Raw genomic sequence first — 17416 nt, 5'->3', positions numbered from 1 at the left:
GAGTAGAGTGATAAAATTGGAATAGGGAATTATTACGTAAAACTCTGTGCAGGGGGCGACACTAGTGCAAACCGCCATGCCAACGTCTTTCTCTTTACTTATATTTTGTCACCATGACAGATCATGACCAAAGAGTATTAGTACCTATAGAAATCATGATTTAAATAAAAAATACCATGATAATTACACCGACAGTTAGTAACGGTAGTGCTGTATTTCCAAAAAAAAAATTATATAAGGGGCAAACGAGCATACGGATCACCTGATGGGAAGCAGTTGCCCAAAAATAATATAACATCAAAATCAATTAACAAGGCAAGCTGATTAAAACCGTTTAAAGAAAAAAAAATTTTTATTGAGCCACGGTTAATGCAAAACAAACTTAAAAGGAGAATGTAAACGAGTTCGTTTCAATTATCCGTCCAAGTTAACTGAAACCCATTCACAGTTCGAGAGGCGTACAGTTATACTTTAACTTAGTTCTTCAAAGTTTGTTTCTTGGATTATCCGTGCAAAGCTGGCCCACTTCTGTTTGATTCTTGTGCATGCGTCAATTCTACTTACTAGCACAAAATAAAACAGGATTAGGTAATGCTGGATTTTCACGTTTGAAAGTAATAATCATCTGAATAGCAATACATTGTGGGCTTTGATATACATCTCATCATAACTAGTTCACTGGCTCCTGGATCCTGGAGGTGATATTGCCGAAACTGGTATGTCTTCAAAGAATCGAATTAATGTGTCCCTTAATGTGAGATGGATCCTTGAGGTGATATTGCCGAAACTGGTATTTCTTCAAAGAATTGAATTAATGTGTCCCTTAATGTGAGATGGATCCTTGAGGTGATATTGCCGAAACTGGTATGTCTTCAAAGAATCGAATTAATGTGAGATGGATCCTGGAGGTGATATTGCCGAAACTGGTATTTCTTCAAAGAATTGAATTAATGTGTCCCTTAATGTGAGATGGATCCTTGAGGTGATATTGCCGAAACTGGTATTTCTTCAAAAGAGTCCACCCACGCCAAACGGCGCGAGCGGTTTTGTACCTCACCCCCGCGACCCCTCTGAGATAGATCGCGTGCAACCGGCGAAATACGGTACCGCTAAAGTTTTTCAGAAATGTCAAAACGATCGTTTGTTATGGAGTTTGTATTGAATACGTCATATACTGACTGCTATGACAAGGCTATGACGTTACAATTTTCCACGTTCAAACTGATTCAATTTTATGTACTTAGGTACTTAGGTAATTCGTTTTTATTAAATTGAAAATCGCCAAAATTACGAAAAATGTGAAAATTCGGTTATTATGAGTATTTTCAAAGCTGCATTCCAATACAATACAATGACTCTTTATTGTACTCCGGTCTGAGTGGAGAGTCTTGGGAGAGGCCTATTATGTCCAGCAGTGGACGTCTTTCGGGTGACATGATGATGATTATGATGATGATTATCACAATACTAAAGTTCACCTAACTTTTATTTTCTTAGGTACACTTTAATTTAACTATGGCCTATGAAATACACCTACATTTCTAAAAGTGTATTAGTAATTTCTTGCAAGAGAAATACCTATATCAAAATATTAAAAATTATTAAAAATTAAGCAAGATATATTTCTCAAAATGTAGACAAAACTGAAGATAACTTATACTTAATACCTATACTCATTTAGGTAGGTATACACTAAAATATGGATCCATTTGCAGAATCGATTTTTTATTTGAAAACCAAAAACCTCATTTGCTTCGTACAGTCGGATAAAACATTCAAAGGACATAACATTGCCTGGCGGGCAATTTTTTCAATCACAGGTGGACATTATATTGAGTAAAATTACCCACGTTTATAATTTTATAAAGCACTTACGTTTTACAAACTTAAATTTTAATAAACACAAAATAAACATTGTACTTTGCTCTGATAACTGTTATTTTTATATGTTTTATGTACAATAGAGAGTTATAAACCCTTTATTGAACAAAAAATACTCATTCGTGACAATCGATTTTATAAGAAAATGGCCCTAAGGCAAAGTTGACGGTTTTTTTGCCCAAAATTCAGAACCAACATAAAAATACAACCGATAACCTCCTCCTTTTTTCTGAAGTCAGTTAAAAATTACGTAGGCATATAAAATGGCGGCTTTCGTCAACATCAAAAAGAGAATCTTCTGTACTTTTATATTCTGTGAGTGTTTAGATACAAAATAATTTTATTTTTGCATATCACGGGCAGTTTCGGCATCAGGCTTCTAATAGACTCTCGTTAATAATCCCCTTTTTACAGCCCTTAATGCACAATGTACTTTTGTGTCAATATTAGTTCCAATTCCAAATATTACCCGCTATGATCCTGTTACAACAAGGCCATAGTCGGTAGGAAAATACAAACTGAAATATAGATGCACAGAAAAACCAGAAAAAGAGACCAGCATCCTCAGCATGAGAGAGGTGTAAACTTCTAGATTTTTTCTCGCCTGCTTGCCTAAATATCAAAATTTTCCAGGCGTTACTTCCTGTCAAAAATCAGCAATTTGTATTCAATCAGTGTTCTATCAATGTCGTATGTATACAAACACCTCTATATTATGTTTGAGTTTTCCAATAATTTTATCATATTTATGAGTTAAACGCTAATAACCAATAACAAATTATAACAACAACAGTTTGTATATGACACTAAAAACACCGATTGAATACAGAACTAGGCCACGTATGTCCCTTATTTTTAATAGGAAGTACCACCTACAAAACTTTGATATTTCGGCAAGTAGTAGGTCAATGTATGGTTAATTCTTAGAAAAAAAGTTAGAGGTGTCACTACTTCAAAACCAAATAAAAGAAATGTGTCTCTTTATTTGGTCTTTTTTATTTATTTATATGATAACTAGTATTAGTTTTTTGAGTGGCGATGTAAATCTATATAAAGAACAACTTTAAAATTTGAAACAAATCGTTTGATTACATACTGATAATAAATACATTAAAAAAACAAAAGTCAAGAACTGACATAAGTAGGATATTCATACTCAACATAAATATTCTTGCAGATACGAGTACTCGCAGAAAAAACTGTGCCTATTTGATAAAAGGGACGGCTTACTAGAAAAACCAAACTATGAACTGTTACCTAACGACTAAATGCAATCAGTTTGTCTGAATTAATAAATTATTTACTATTTTAATTGTACTTTAGATTTATAAAACTGGAGTTCCAAGAGTGGAGAAATTACGTTTAAAGAAAGAAAAAAGGATATTTTATTAACACTAATACAAAAAGCACAAAGTGCAGTATTTGAACCTGTAAGTCAGAACTTTTTCTACTATTATAACGCATGTGGGCAATGTTGTCTAAATAACTTTGCCCGTTATAAAATTCAATCAATAAGTTACTTTACCCAACGATTAATAAAGTGAATATTTGTTTTATATAAGTCATGTTATTTAGTGGGTGTCTCAAAATAATGTAGGTACTTACTGTACTAAAATAGTGCTTGTGTAATGTAGATGTATCATCATCTGGTTCAGAGACCTCAGTGCGTTTTTTTTACTGTAGAACATATCCAGGGTATTTATTACCTGTATGGCAAATTTCATGCAAATCCGTTCAGTAGTTTCTACGTGAAAGAGTAACAAACATCCATCCATTGTTGTCGGTTCTAGTTTCCGAGATAATCGCGCTTGAAGTAAAATGTCGAAAAAAAACATTGTTTCTTTTTTTACTCTATATTAATAAGCAGGGTCTAAATTTTAATTTGACAGAGACACAAGTTTTTAAATCGTTTTTTTATGAGTTAAAACATCCCTTAAAGTTTAGTAAGAAAGGTACCTTATTGTCGGTGCCGCTCTTGAATGCTTTCTGTGCGGTTTGGAAGACGTGTCGGACGTCGGTACTTTGTCGGCGCGTCATCATCATCATCATCATCCTAGCCTATACGTCCCACTGCTGGGCACAGGCCTCCTCTCAGAATGAGAGAGCTTGGGCATTAGTTCCCACGCGGGCCCATTGCGGTGCTTGTCGGCGCGTTAAAAACGTCAATCAGAATCATCATAAAATGCGTTTAATTAGGGTAAGGTAAATCATCAATAACTGGCCACCATTAGGCGGTAGCCAGTTAGACCCTTAACACACTAGCGATTTGCGGGCGAGTTCCAAACGAGGCGAGCGCGCAGCGAGTTCGCTTCGAGCGCGTAACGATTTCACCGCGAGCACGAAACGATATCGCCGCGAGCGCGCAACGATGTCGCTGCGAGTTCGCTGCGTTAGCGCCGAAGACGCCCTATTTATTACACGAAAGTCTACAATATGGCGTTTTTGGCGCTAAAGCAGCGAACTCGCTATGCGCTCGCAGCAGCGACATCGTTGCGCGCTTGCGGCGAAATCGTTATACGCTCGCAGCGAATTCACTGCACGCTTGCCTCGCTTTCAACTTTCCCGCAAATCGCTAGTGTGATAAGGCCCTTATTGACAATTTACGCCAATTTGTCTTTTTTTATTCGACTGGATGGAAAACGAGCAAGTGGGTCACCTGATGGTAAGAGATTACCACCGCCCTTAGACACCTGCAACACCAGGGGGATTGCAGATGCGTTGCCAACCTAGAGGCCTAAGATGGGATACCTCAAATGCCAGCAATTTCACCGGCTGTCTTACTCTCCACGCCGAAACACAACAATGCAAGCACTGCTATTCACGGCAGGATTAGCGAGCAAGATGGTGGTAGCAATCCGGGCGGACCTTGCACAAGGTCCTACCACCTGCTGGTCTTTAGAGGTTGATTTATAGTAATAATAATAACGATTAATAGTTACAACTACAAATCAAAAGCATTTTTTTAGATCTTATTCTTAACTATGTCACTAAACATTTTACGTCCGACAATAAGGTACCTTTTCAAATACGTTGATCATTTAGTGTTTTGAGACAAAATTATAGGTTTTTGGTAAGAGTTTTAATACTACAGTGTTCTTAAATTAAGACTATTAAAATTATTCGTAAGTTATTAGTCGTTTTCAAATGATATCACTTCATAATCACTAAATATTTTACCACCGACGATAAGGTACCTTTTCGAAAAAATATAGTGATTGTACCAACTTTTTACTAAACTTTACCTTGGATTTTGAGACTGAAAAAACTAGTTTTTTAAGGTTTTTTGAGTTAATTTGGTCTCATTTGGCTATGTTTCAGCGTACTAAATATAAACGTTTGTTGATTTTGACTGTTTAATTACATTTGTAAACCACAAAGTTATTTTTATTAAAGTATTTTTTTTATATAATAAAAAACGTTAATTCAAAACGGAGTAATTATTATTTAGTGTCCAATTACGCATAATATTTTTTCCTTCGATAAAATCCAATGGAAATATACTATAAATAGAAAATTAAGTAAAAAAATCCATAAAGCTTTTTTGTTCTTTTATGCACTTTGGCAAGGTAAACTATAGGAAAACAGTTGTCCAATTACAATATTGTTCTTGAAACCTGAAAGCCCGTACAATCTACTCCTCAAATAGCATGTTATCTATGTAACTTCCAACAACAACATACTTTTATTGGGTGTATAAGTTTGAATTCAATTTTCTCATAATCACCTTTTCTGGCTTTTGAGCTTCAACATTTTTTATAAAATATCTATTAAACCTACATGCATGTTTCTTACATGGTTTGATAGTTAAATGTATGTAGATTATGGGAATATCAATAACTCAATACCGACAACAAGGTACCTTTTCCTAGATAACGCCACATATACTCGTACTATGACACGTATTAAGTTTGAACACATGTCCTATATTCCTACTATGGTAGTTATCAGTTTATAAGTAATAGACAAAATATGGAGCCAATAAAACTATTTAGACTACTAACCAATTTTTCTGTACTTACCTAATTCTTGTAATAAACAACACACTTACTTTACAACTTCTGACATCTTCTGGCATGTTGTCTGTCATTGTACGAGTATGAGTGCTTCTTGTTTTTTTTGTGCGTTATTTAATTTATTTCTCGGTGTTGACTATCCTAAAACACCTTAAATACCCAAAATACAGTGATAACGTAATTTAATAATAATTTCCTTACTCATAGATTGAGTGTTATGAAAGAAGTGTAAATGTAAAAGTTTTTTTTCGTAAATGGATTTTGTGGAGAAAAGCGACGCAGGTCAATCAGGCAGAGCACCTAAGCGCTCACTGTTTCTCTGCGTTGAAGTGACAGAGAAGCAATATGTCGTCGGCGTGGCGTAAGTCTTTGCTCATCAGAAATTTGGAAATAAAATAAATGCAAAAAAATTACGATTTAGATTTAAGAAATACCACAACAGATATTATTATTACGTTTTGTTTGTAAATCAGACTTAGTAATTTGATTATAGTGTCTTTATAAATAACGGAGTATTTTTGGTTTCTAAATCAAAGTAAGAGCTCACTTTGGCAATAAAATCTATCGAGCCAAATTAGTTTAATCGTGTTTTGAAAGCAACGACTAACTCAGGAATACGATCAAGATTATCGTAATATTTTTTTTATTGCCACGAAATACACCAATTTTATACCACGTCTCTTTAAAAATAGCAGTGAGTGGTTTTGGTCTCCTTGAGGTGATATTGCCGAAACTGGTATTTCTTCAAAGAATCGAATTTATAGGTATCCTTTAATGTGAGAAAATTAAAATTAGTTATGTCCTCAAGTCAGAACCGGTGAATCCACGTCTGCGAGGCTATATTTATTTTTATGATATCACATAATTTTACTAGTACCTATTGTGAGGTGCGGCGTGTTACGTTGCATTCCATGCTAGTGCTCAAAAAACTCCAACGTATTACGCACACAGCAAACCGTTGTAGTGTGCGGGCGAAACACGGGCCGCGGGAAGGAGATCGCGCCAGTGACGAGTTGGGACAAAATGTTTGCGCGCTCTTAAACGCAGTGACATGGCATCTGCATCATTTTTTTGAAATTTACATATTATGGAGATGGGTCAAAGAAAGAAATTGCAAAAATTCTAATTTTAATTTCAAATCAGTTATTCTCCAAATATAGGTCGCAAATAAATGGCTCTTTTACATGTACCTAATTTTTTTTAAACTTCCATCGCTTTCGGAAGCCAAGAAGAATGCATCGCAAAGAACTTGGCAGAAAGTCATTTAAAAACACCAAACTAAATAACTATAAATAAAATACCTACCTCAATATAAATTACAGTACAAAATTAAAAAAAAACCATAAAATACAGGGATCTATGGGGTTTCTTAGTTACAAGACTAAGGGCTGTTTCATCATATTAGCGTTAACCGACGGTTAAATGTGATGCCGTCTCGTCTATTCGAACAAAACAATAGAGACAGCATCACACCTAACCGCCAGTTAACACTAATCAATGGATGGTGAAACAGCCCTAAACTAAACATCTCACTATATCTATGTTCAGTGTAAGTGTAGAATGCTTCCGTCGTCATAAATTAACAAAAGGAAAAAAAGAGTTATTGGAGATGTATCAAAAATATGTTATGATATGATTCTGAAATATTGATGTAAAACCATTTAATTTTGAAATTAGTACCACGCACGTGCAGTTGTTTTCAGCAGGCTGGCAAGGTTAATTGTGACTAATTTTTTTTTTCTTTTTGTTTCAGATAAAATTAGAAAAATGACGACACATATATTAAATTCAACACAAAGTGTTATACAAGAATATTATGACTATTACCTATGGACCCTCTCGTTATCAGGTAAGTTCAGTTTTTTTTTTTTTAGTTGTTTCGTCTTTCGAGATAGTCATCTGTTCGGCAAAAGATAGCACTATCGAAATTTTTCAGCTAGTAGTCAAGAGATGACGCCACCAATTGATATAAACTACAAAAGCCTAAAACTACAGCTACTATATATATATACGTAGTGCCCGGTCTTGTCTTGATAGTAATTTTAAGTATTTAATTTATATAGGATACCTTTCGCAATTTCATAGAAATTTACGTTTATAAAAATATATTTTTACATTGTACAATATAAACTATTTTTTTTTTGATTCTCCATACATGCATCCACCGATTTCTTATCATATAACCAGAAACCTTATTTTAAGAATATGAATTTTCACCACTGACCGCCCATGATACTAAAGTTTTGAACAAACAAGTTTTATAGTTGTGCTTATGATTACAAATCAAATTCAAATTTCAAAATTCAAATCATTTATTCAGTAAATAGGCCGCAATGGGCACTTTTACACGTCATTTTATAAACTACCAGCGCTTTCGAAAAGACCATGATTGCTAAGAAGAATGCGCCGCAAGAAACTTGACAGAAAGTATTTTTTTCATAATAAAATAATTACAAATAAAATACTTAAAAACTACAGTATACAATTAAAGAAAAAATTACAAAAAAATAATAATAATACATTAGTGTTTGGTCTACGTTATTTTGCAAAAGCTAAGAGAATCGTTCAAGTCATGGCCCCAGAGGGAGACCACCGCCGTTCGTAAGATTGCCATTATGCTGATCTGGAATCATTTTGGGACGCGTGCTTCATCTCATTCACCAACCCGGTTAGATTATACTTATTCATACGTATAGTATGTTTATGTAGGGCTTTACAGTCTTTATATTGCAAGCAGTGTACGTGCCCCAAGTAAGCCATGCCTTATATAAATTCTGGAACTGCCTACATTTGTGTATCGGCGGAATCATGACGATTTATTGCTTGTACGTTCTTGTCACGCCTAACATGATTGTATGTAAATATTACTAAGGTTTAACACTAGTTTTAGCTCACAGTTTTGTCTGCCGTACTTTCGCGGTATTAAAAAGCAAAGTAAAAGTAGCCATAATATGTTAATTTGATATAACCGTAACTTTACAATATTTTTTTTAATTGGTTTCGTAATTAAAGTTATTAGCCCTACATTAAAACACGAACAAATAAATACGCAAATTTTACTTTCTCTTTATTAAAATATATACATGAATTTTGTTATAAGTACCTTTTGTCTAATAAATATGAGACAAACTTCTTGATCTTCCAATCCTCCCGTGTTCTATTTTATTATATGAAATCCACTATTAATATACGTTTTCTTTCAATAATACGCGCTACAATAATAAGTTATACACATTTATTATGGCACTTACAAGAATATATCAATATAATATTTGCGTAAACCAAAAAATATATTGATATTATTAATTCTAGGTCACGTACAATTTCAAGTTTTTTTTCAATAGGTAAAAGTAGGCCTAATTTTAGGACGTTATAAAAACCGGTCAAGAGCGTGTCGGACACGTCCAAGATAGGGTTTCATTACGAAAAAATCAAGTCATACATTTCTAAGGATTTCGTATTGTGTAAGTACGAAATCTTCTAAGTTTAGGTATATTTTATACCTGAGGCTGCTATTTACTCTTAAACTACTAATAATTCTCAAGCAATCTTAGCCGTTATAATTTTCCGTGGTTAATTTGATACCTATACTTACTACACCTTAAAGACCTTTAAAAGACCTATCCAGCAATACCCAACTCAATGGGGTATTGAAAAAAAAACCACCCCCACTTTAGTCTAGGCAATTTATACTTCGAAATTCCAGACTAAAAATCTTTAACCAATTTAACATCAAACGACTATAAATCAGGTCGAATGATTTCTGTCTTTCTCAAATGACGAGTCCTAAACATAATTTAGTCTATTAACGACATTTCATTCAATATTGACAGGGAATTTGGGAAGTTCTTTACACCTAGCCATCGAGCGAATAATCAATAGCCTCGTAAATCTTCGCGTACTTTATATGAAAAACCAACAGTAAGAATAAGTACTATATGAAGTACAACTTGTTCAATTAACGGCTTTAATAATATTATTATGTTGAAATATTTTTATATAGTAACAAATTTAGTGACTTTTGTTTAGTTTTTAAGCCACTGTATGTGTAGAAAAATTCAGGACTCAGGAGGAAAGTTCGGTAATATAATATACAGGGCCCAATCGCATAACAAAGTACATGCTAATAATATGAGATAGTACGAAAGACAATACATTTATTCACAACAAGACACAACATTACAAAGAAACAATACAAAGGTACTTATGTGTCGTTGCGGTTGTGAATCGGATAATGGCTCAGCATAATGCTGAAGCGTTAAAAACACCCCAGCGCTGATTTTCAGCCAGCACCGTCGGCAGCCCCCGGACCGTTATAAAGACATACTACACACCATTAACAACATAAGATACGTAAATAAACAGATAATTAATAATTAATAGATAATTTAATAGATAATAATATGTAAACTGGAAAACAAATTTATTGTGTGAATTTACAAAACATAAAAATAAATTTATTATGTAAACGTACCTAATTAATTTTAAAACTTTTATGCACCCCCTTGCTTAGTACGAGTATACCCCCTTACGCGATTAGCGATTTAGTACTTATTGAAATCCACTAACTCATGTTTGTCACTATTACAAGCACTACAATAGTCTTTTCAAGTCTTTTCACGAGTTTTTATTCCTTGTTTGAAACAAAAGCTTTTAAGCTATTTTATAAAATATCATCATCATCATCATCATTATCCCAGTCTATTACGTCCCACTGCAGGGCACAGGGCTCCTCTCAGTATGAGAGGTCTTGGGCCGTAGCTTTATTGCGGGCCCAGAGCGCATTGAGAACTAACACACCCAGCTGAAAGAACCCTAATAATAAAAAGAGAGATAATGGGACCCACTAAAGTAAGATAGGTATAGTAACATAGTATTTTTACCTATATTCTATTAGTTGCCTGATCGATAACAATAACATACCCCTACCCATTGTGTACCTACTTGATGGAAAAAAAATCTTTTTACCGTTATTTACCGACGCTGAATAGCGAATAAACATCAATAACATTGGAATAATATTACTGGCATTACTCTTTCCGTGCTCGTTCATCTAGAATCGAAAGTAACAAATATCCTTGTGTAAATCGATTTAATATATTCTGGCGTCTTCAGTAACCATATACTTGATAAAAGTACATTTGTACATGCTTTTGTATCATGTCTTCGTATTCTGATAATAATTATTCGGTTCATTGAAGATAAGATAATTCAATAAGAGTCGACCCTAGGATTATTTCAGTTACATTAAGTACACAACTAGAAACAAAAAAGAAAACAAAAAACGATCAATCAGTTTCCATTTAATATTTTAAGTTTTTTTTTTCCGGCTACGAAGCGGTACCGTTTCGTGTGCTCTGCCTTCCCCGTTACAGGCAATACAGGCGTGATGTTTGTATGTGTGTGTGTGTGTGTGTGTGTGTGTGTGTGTGTGTGTGTGTGTGTGTGTGATTATTGAAATTATCCCTTTATAGTTTTTGTGGTACTAGTCGTGGCAATGAACTTTTAGGCAAAGTTAGGCGGCGGAAGGTATACAAGACGTTTACTGTTGATTAAATGCCTTCCCCTTATACAACATCATGACAATGACAAATCACCACAGGCATCCACCAGTTGCCCTCAACTCGCGCGATGCCGTCAATCTACCTACATTCTAATTTTGTTCTAAGATGATTCAAATGACACATTATGATGATTATGTAACTTTGTGAGGCGTTTACTTGTTTTTTATTTTTTCCAACGGAGATATAATGCTTGAAAAATCGGCCAAGAGCATGTCGGACACGCCCGAAATAGGGTTCCGTAGCCATTACGAAAAGAATTAGTAATATTTTTCTAAGGATTTCCTATTTTGTACGGAATATTCCAAGTTTAGGTATATTTTATACCTAAGGCTGCTACTTACTGTTAAACTACTAATAATTCTCTAGAAAATTTAACCGTTATAGTTTTTCTTGTAAGTTTGATATACTTACTACCACCCTGAATTTTTTTAAATTTTTCCACCTATCGGTTTAGATTTTAGAGGGGGGGACGCTCGATTTTAATGAAAATTTGCACTTTAAAGTTAAATTTTTTGCAAGCAGATCACTGAATCCATCTACGTCTATGGGAGGTACTCTAAAAAATATTGTTTATGAATTTTTAATTATACCATTTTGTCGGCATAGGTTACATATGATATTTGTGAAAAATGACAGCTTTCTAGCATTGATAGTCCCTGAGCAAAGCCGCGGACGCACAGACAGACAGACAGACATGGCGAAACTATAAGGGTTCCGTTTTGGCCATTTTGGCTACGGAGCCCTAAAAATGAAATCACATTAAAACTGCTGATTTTTCGAATATTTGAACTCAAATTCGCTAACAAATTGTTAAGTTACTGCGTAGGCACTGTGTTATATTAACTTACTTTCTCTAATGAACCCCCTTACAATGTTATTTCAATAGGCCGCAATTGCTAGAGGTGAGGGTTATCGGTAAAAATAAAAGCGGTAAAATAAACGAACTTATTAATAGTTAGCATAGATTGTTCGTCACAGCCGGAAAGTGACACTCCAAGTGTAGAATAAACTATATTTTAAATTCAAATAAGACTTTCAGTTCGATACGTAACGGTGGTTTAAACCAAGTAATAATGCTATTGCCACTTTTAGCACTAGATACAGTCACCAGCATTAATATCTGCCACAACGGAGCGTGCAAAAATATCTGACAAGTCCTTCCGGCCCGAGAAATAGAGTCGTATCAGATATTTATGCACGCTTGTTGTGTCAGATATTGGTGCTGGTGACTGTACATGGAAACGAATCGATAGTTTGCGTAACAGTAGGAGGGACTCTAGCTCCGTCAGTTTGGAATCTGTCATTTGAATCATGTTAGAACAACTAGAATATAGGGAGGCCTGTCAACGCTTCACCGTTCATGGTCCAGTGTTTCCGAATTATTAATTTATAATCTCTCGTATAGTGACAAATGTTCGCTAACTTTCTAGGTTAACTTTTACTTCAACTAAAAACAAAATTGTCTGGGAGAAAACGAAAAGGCCAGTCTAAATTATTTCCTTTCTCTTATTTGCTAAAGTTGCATTGAACAATCTTCTAAATATGTACACTGTGTAATTTATTCACTACGACTTCTTTACAATAAAAATATTATGGACTAAAATTTTAAACTTAATGTAAACTGAACTAAAAACTTTAATTCTAAAACTTAGTTTATAGGAAGAAGTAAATAACAATAGGTAGGTATACCGGGTGTGGCCTGTAATACGAGCAAAAAATTAAAACGTAGATCGTCCTCGTCAAACTGAACAAAATTTCAGCGACTTTTAAAAATAATGGAGTTTGAATTTTCCTATTTTCATACAAATTAAATACTGCTATCAATGTACGCCATCCTATAATGCAACTGACGTCGCCTGTCACGCTACAAACATCAAGCATTTTGCTTTACATTGCTTCTTCGAATAAACTTACAAGTAATAAAAAATAAAACTAATTATTTTTAAAAGTCATTAAACTAATGTTGTTTAGTTTGACGAGTATGATCTATGTTTTAATTATTTGATCATAATTACAGGCCACACCCGGTATAATAAATTCCATAGTTCCGTATAGCACCAACTTGTTCTCTACTTTTAATTAATAGCCTGTGTACGGGTAATGGGATAAGGGATTAGTTTAGGAACATTTGTAGCATTATATGAAACAGTTTTGATAGTTTCCGAGACAATGTTTCAAACTTTCGTAATTTTCACTTATATCCACCTGTCATTTATATCCACCTGTTTTCACCTATGTTTTACAAATAAACGTATTTGAATTTGAATTAAGTCCACATCGACAGTTTTTTATTAAACGCCTGCGTTAAAAAATACTATCACAACACAACACAACACAACGTTCGCAACAGCGTTGTATTGATAGCAGGTGAACTAAAAACACATTACTGTTTGCTATGCGAGGCAAGGTAAGTCAAGCGATTCTATTGGTTCTCGCAACACATCCTTGCACATTTCTGGTCGAAATGCAGCCTAATGCACGGGAATGCATTACCGAGATATTTTCCCCTCCTAAGTCAAAAGGCGCTATCTTAAAAAAAAAACACTTAAGTTATTAATACTATTGTGTAGCTTAAAACATTCTGCATCACATGGTGTAAATGACAGAAAAGCGATTTTTTGAGATAGCGCCTTTCGGCTTAGGGGGGCAGTATTGTAACCCTTGTTTAAATCCATATATTTGTATATCTGTACACCAAGTTTAATTTGAATCTCTTCAGTCGTTATTGCGTGATATACTAAACATACAAACATTCACTCATAATAATAATAATAATGTTAATAATAATAGCCAAAGGTAATTTTTAAAGCATATATTTTTGTAATGAACGAAGAATTCTAAACATTTTTTTTATGTCGCTTGAGGTATGTCCCACTGTTAGGCAAGTGTCTCCCCTTTCCTTCGCCGCTCTTCCCTATCCTGGGCATGCATCTGCCAATCTAGCAGAAAAGCGATTAGGTCGTCCCGCCATCTTCTCTTTGGTCTGACTCTGCTCCTAAAAATGCTGCAATAATTTTCAAAATAACAAAACTGGCAACTCTCCTCTAGGTCTCAAGGACTACGTCTGTTAAAATAAACCTGATATGGATTCAGGAGGCTATGTCTTTTTAAGTATCTACATACCACCGTATCTATAACCTTGATTTTGATCGGTTCAGTATTTTATACGAGAAAGCGTAACAAACAATAAACATACTATCTATATTCGCACTCGTGATTCTTCATCCTACTCGTGACCACGGCCCCTGCAATTTGTTCGAAACGTTATAGTAATTTAAGCGATAAATCTTCATAATTAAATTCCGAGTTTGGTAATTGGGTCTTAATTCTTTTTGTTGCATTCTTTCTGACCACTCTGTCTGTCTTGATTGTTTATGTCTTCTAACTAATAAATACAAAAAAGTGGTGCTATTGTTTGTCTTTTTCGATGTAAGTAACTGATATCTAACTAGAGAGAAATTAAAAATTCCACTATGTCATATACAAAAAACTCTATAGTCTGTCACATTTTCTGACGAAAAAAATTGAACGTTGAGCCAATTATGAGCTTCATTCTAGCTGGCCCATTTGTAAAGTTTCAAATAGAGACCCTTCATTAGGGAATGAATCTTACACGTTTTCAGTAAATTCTAATGAAGTTGCCAATAACTTGTGAGAAATGTAATACCTATTTAACGATTTTGATTCACGCGCGATGCTCATTATTGATGCCTCAGGTATTGAAAACGATCTCACAACTACGCTCAAGTTATAACCGAGTTAACGTAGTCAGCACTTAAACGCTAACTTACAGTAGGTGTTTAACAAATAATTGACAAGCAAGCATCGTAGAAAGAGGTGATTTTGATTGAACGGAGCGTCTTTAAATAGGTGCCTACTAAGTCAAAGTTGATGCGATTAACTCGTAAACGATCTCCAGGCTGGATCGTGGGCGATCCCCGGTCGGGGCCGTGGTTGATTTAACAGGGTGTAATTTATTGAATCAGGCGTTACTTTGCGGAGGTCCATATCAATGAACTAAAATAATTTCCTTGCTCACCCGCGAACTTAGGATAGCTAAGCTTATGCAAAATATGCGTGTTCATGCAGTTCCTCCACCTCCACACTGTAAGAACACACACAAATCACACAAACCCATCTATCACCACCACCACACTACACTGACGCGTTTCGAACTCAACCAGAGCTCATCTTCAGAGTGACACAACCGTACACCATGCTACCAGTTGTTAGACTAACGAACCACAACCACCGTTTTAATTTGTACTTGGGGAGTTACAGTGACAAATGGAGATGTGCGAAGTTGTGTTGCGGGGAATATGTTTTTTATGGACCAATAGAAACACTTCATTAAACTAGCCTCGCTCCGTACATTTCATCCATCACTTTTAATTATTTGTCGCAGAAATACTTTTTTGAGATTTAAATTTATGAAATTTAAAATTGGACTTAGTATTTCTTATCTAATCTAATATGAAACGTTTATAATTGGTTACTTGTCTAAAAAGAGTGTTTTTTAATTGCATTTTGGCTTTTGAAGTAATATTAAAGCTCACAAAAAAAATAGATGTATATTGTATTTCGATTCAATTTATGAAAAGTGTAAACAAAGACGCCATTTATCCGACCACAGACATTCAATGATGTGAAAACCTAGAACCTATTGCAAAACAATTAATCTCTTGAATAGGTCAAAGTATTTTTGTCTATTTTATTATATACAATACTTGATTTCATTCCAAAGACTGTTTATTAAATTATAAAAGCAGTAATAGATGGGTTTGTGTGTGTTCTTACAGTGTGGAGGTGGAGGAACTGCATGAACACGCATATTTTGCATAAGCTCAACCATCATAAGATCTTTTAGTTCAAAATATTTTTATTAAATTTAAGCTATAACAAGCACTTATGAATGTCAAAAAAATCTGCACCGGTTCGCAAAAACGTCATCAAATACATACTGTACCGTGTGATATCATGGCAAATAAAAAGTCTGGCTGCAAGAATCACAAATAAATATTTTTGTACTTTTTCAGTGCATTTATTGCCCCTCCCCCTTTTCTCATACACACATACACATACAATACCTGCCTATTGAAATAAATTCATTTTTTTTCTCTGAACTACTCCACCAAGCTAAGTTTGCACCTCGCAATTAACAAGAACAGTTCAAAAATTTAAAATGTACCTTTCCGCGATTGCCCTGTCGCGTAAGCGTCTCTGTCGCCGATACGCGTACGAATTTTCGTCTCCTATTTGTTGAATTTAAATTTTTTGATTTGTTTTTGTTAAGACGCGAGGTGCAAACTTAGCTTGGTCGGGTTGTAGTAGTAACGTCATAGATTAATTAATAGTTATGGTAACATGTCCGTATAGATAAGTCGACGTTCCATATTCGAAAAATGACTTAAGTCCCGTATCCAGTTCTGCACACTACTACATACAACCAGGTCATCTTCTTAAGTTTTTTACCCATATTAGATATTGATGCTGGTCACTGTGTGAAGCCCTCTCTACGCGAGTTCGTTTCGTACTACGAATTTCGAAAAACGAACTTTGTGTCGTTCGGTCCCTCTGACACTTATACTATTTAATACGAGAGCGAGAGAGAAGGTACGATACGAACTTCGATTTTAGAACTTTGGAGTAGGCCTTCAGGTCCTATCCTACGAAGTGCACAATTCGAACTTCATATCTTGCCATCCCGCTGACGCTAATGTATTTAATACGAGAGTGAGCGGCACGGTACGATACGACGTGGATACGACCTTCGATTTTCGAATTTCGTACTAGCAGTTTTTTTAAATATTTTTTTTAAATTTTAAAGTTATTTTTCATTCGCATTAATGATACTTCCTAATCTGGAATTATATGCTTATGCACCGTGTCAGTTCTTGAGATGGTTGCGCAAACGGAAGCTGCGCCTACGACCACTTTCTCCTAAGCCGCAGGAATAAA

General features: G+C 34.7%; 1 protein-coding gene across 1 annotated transcript in view; it reads left to right on the top strand.

Annotated features, from left to right (window-relative positions):
* The window catches only part of LOC141445658 (very long chain fatty acid elongase 4-like), a 36755-nt gene that overhangs the window by 6286 nt on the left and 13053 nt on the right, over positions 1 to 17416 (top strand). The window contains exon 2 of the mRNA XM_074111511.1: positions 7648 to 7743. Coding sequence (XP_073967612.1) covers positions 7662 to 7743 — 82 coding nt within the window. The 5' untranslated portion in view covers positions 7648 to 7661. The remainder of the gene's footprint in view (positions 1 to 7647; positions 7744 to 17416) is intronic.

Source organism: Choristoneura fumiferana, chromosome 2 (genome assembly GCF_025370935.1).
Source record: "Choristoneura fumiferana chromosome 2, NRCan_CFum_1, whole genome shotgun sequence".
Taxonomy (NCBI): domain Eukaryota; kingdom Metazoa; phylum Arthropoda; class Insecta; order Lepidoptera; family Tortricidae; genus Choristoneura; species Choristoneura fumiferana.
This window is presented reverse-complemented; position numbering and strand designations above follow the sequence as displayed.